We start from the raw sequence: 1,618 nt of genomic DNA, 5'->3' as shown, positions 1-1,618 counted from the left end.
AAAAAAGAAAAAGAAAGTGCAACATATCAAAGAGAGATGACACAAATTATCAGTGACCTCCTACATAACATATGCGAGCCTTACGTGGACGATTTGTAGTCCTTTCAAAAGAAAGAACCGACCACATCGAAAATTTACGCAAGGTCTTCGAAAGGTTAAGAAAATATCAATTGAAGATTAACCCGAAAAATGTGCATTCGGGATCGGGCGGAGGCCTTAAATTAGTAGGGAAATAGCATAGCTATTATTGACCTGACCCCTATTACATTACTTAAGCCTACTCTTTCTTCAAGATACGAAACGAGCAGCCGAAAACGGCTGTCCCTATTGTATTTTAGATGGAGTCATCTACAGGGCTAAGAATCTTACCTTTACTTAGAGAGGGGTAGCGGTACCATGCTCTTCCGTGCTCGTAGGTTGACTCACCTATGCATCCCGACTAAGGTCTCACAAACGTGCACTTCCCTTATGTATCCAACCGCTTCACTAATGTGAATAGGTTATACAGAAGGGTAGGTTGGTTATATACTCTTATGCGCCTTCCTTATTCAAACCTTTTGGTATGTATTGCCCCATAACTATAGATCAGATCCACCAGACAAGAAACTCAATTCCGCACTGCTGCTGAGTCATCGGACTTATCCACCAAGGGATTCGTGGAATTTCTTGTGGATTGTGTTGGGGGAAATCTACCAAAGCTAGGCAGATAGATAGACTCCTTTCCCGCTGCTAAGGGAGAGCAAGAAAGAAAATCAAATGATTGGTTTTTAACCAGCGCCCTCTTTTGGGTATGCAGGTAATAAGAGTCCTCTCACTACCAACCAACAGACATCATCTGGCTGGGTCTTACCGGTATCAACAACGAGGAAGAAACAACCAAATGGAAACAGCAACTAACTATGGCTCTTGGCCCAGACAACGTCCTAGGCGTAGGGGAGATCAAAGCAACAGGGAATGCCTAGACGACGTTTTTCTTCCTGGGCTGCAGTAAGTACATCGAGAGGTCGTTCTGACCCTTGTCCCCGAATATGGGGAATATGTTCTCATAAAATCTTGCGTAAATCTGACCTAGCTGGCGAGCGATCCCAGTTCGCGACAAAGAACAAGACAGCAAGCGAGCGTACTTTTGTTCACTTCTTCTGCACCAAGCACGGAAGTTTAAGGATAATTGTAGGTCGGTGGCTACCTAAGGAAACTCCGATTCGATCCGCCCCCCGGCTGGGAGGCATCTACCTCATCCCGATCACAAGGAGAGGTTCACTATGATGGGGGTACTTTTTTTCCCTTAAGGAAAAAATGAAATGCATAGGGGACCATCCTTTTGTTGCGGCATGCTCCTCAGATTTACGGATTCGCAGGGCCTTTTCCTTTTTGTTTGAATAACCCATTCTCATTATCTTTAATAAGTAAAGTAGGCAAACCTATAGGTCCTTAGTAGCGTTGACAAAGAAGAAGGAGCCGGTTAAAAGAAAGCGAATCTTTCCATTTTTCTTATAATTATATAATAATATAAAATAGAAAGAAGTTTCTTATTATTATATATAGGCCAGCTTGACAAGAAACCCTTCCTCTTGATCTGAGGTGCGAAGAGAAAGATTTCTTTTTTATGACTACCACT

At 42.8% G+C, this 1,618-nt stretch overlaps 1 protein-coding gene across 1 annotated transcript; it reads left to right on the top strand.

Annotated features, from left to right (window-relative positions):
• Window positions 1-584: 584 nt before the first annotated feature.
• On the top strand, window positions 585-1,352 carry LOC142178911 (uncharacterized; the record flags this gene model as incomplete). The annotated part of the gene is made up of 3 exons (XM_075248727.1): window positions 585-667; window positions 776-852; window positions 934-1,352. Coding segments are annotated over 3 exons (493 nt in total), but the record flags the coding sequence as incomplete, so codon positions are not given.
• Window positions 1,353-1,618: the final 266 nt, after the last annotated feature.

This window comes from Nicotiana tabacum, unplaced genomic scaffold, assembly GCF_000715075.1.
Source record: "Nicotiana tabacum cultivar K326 unplaced genomic scaffold, ASM71507v2 Un00037, whole genome shotgun sequence".
In the NCBI taxonomy this organism is placed as follows: Eukaryota; Viridiplantae; Streptophyta; class Magnoliopsida; order Solanales; family Solanaceae; genus Nicotiana; species Nicotiana tabacum.
This window is presented reverse-complemented; position numbering and strand designations above follow the sequence as displayed.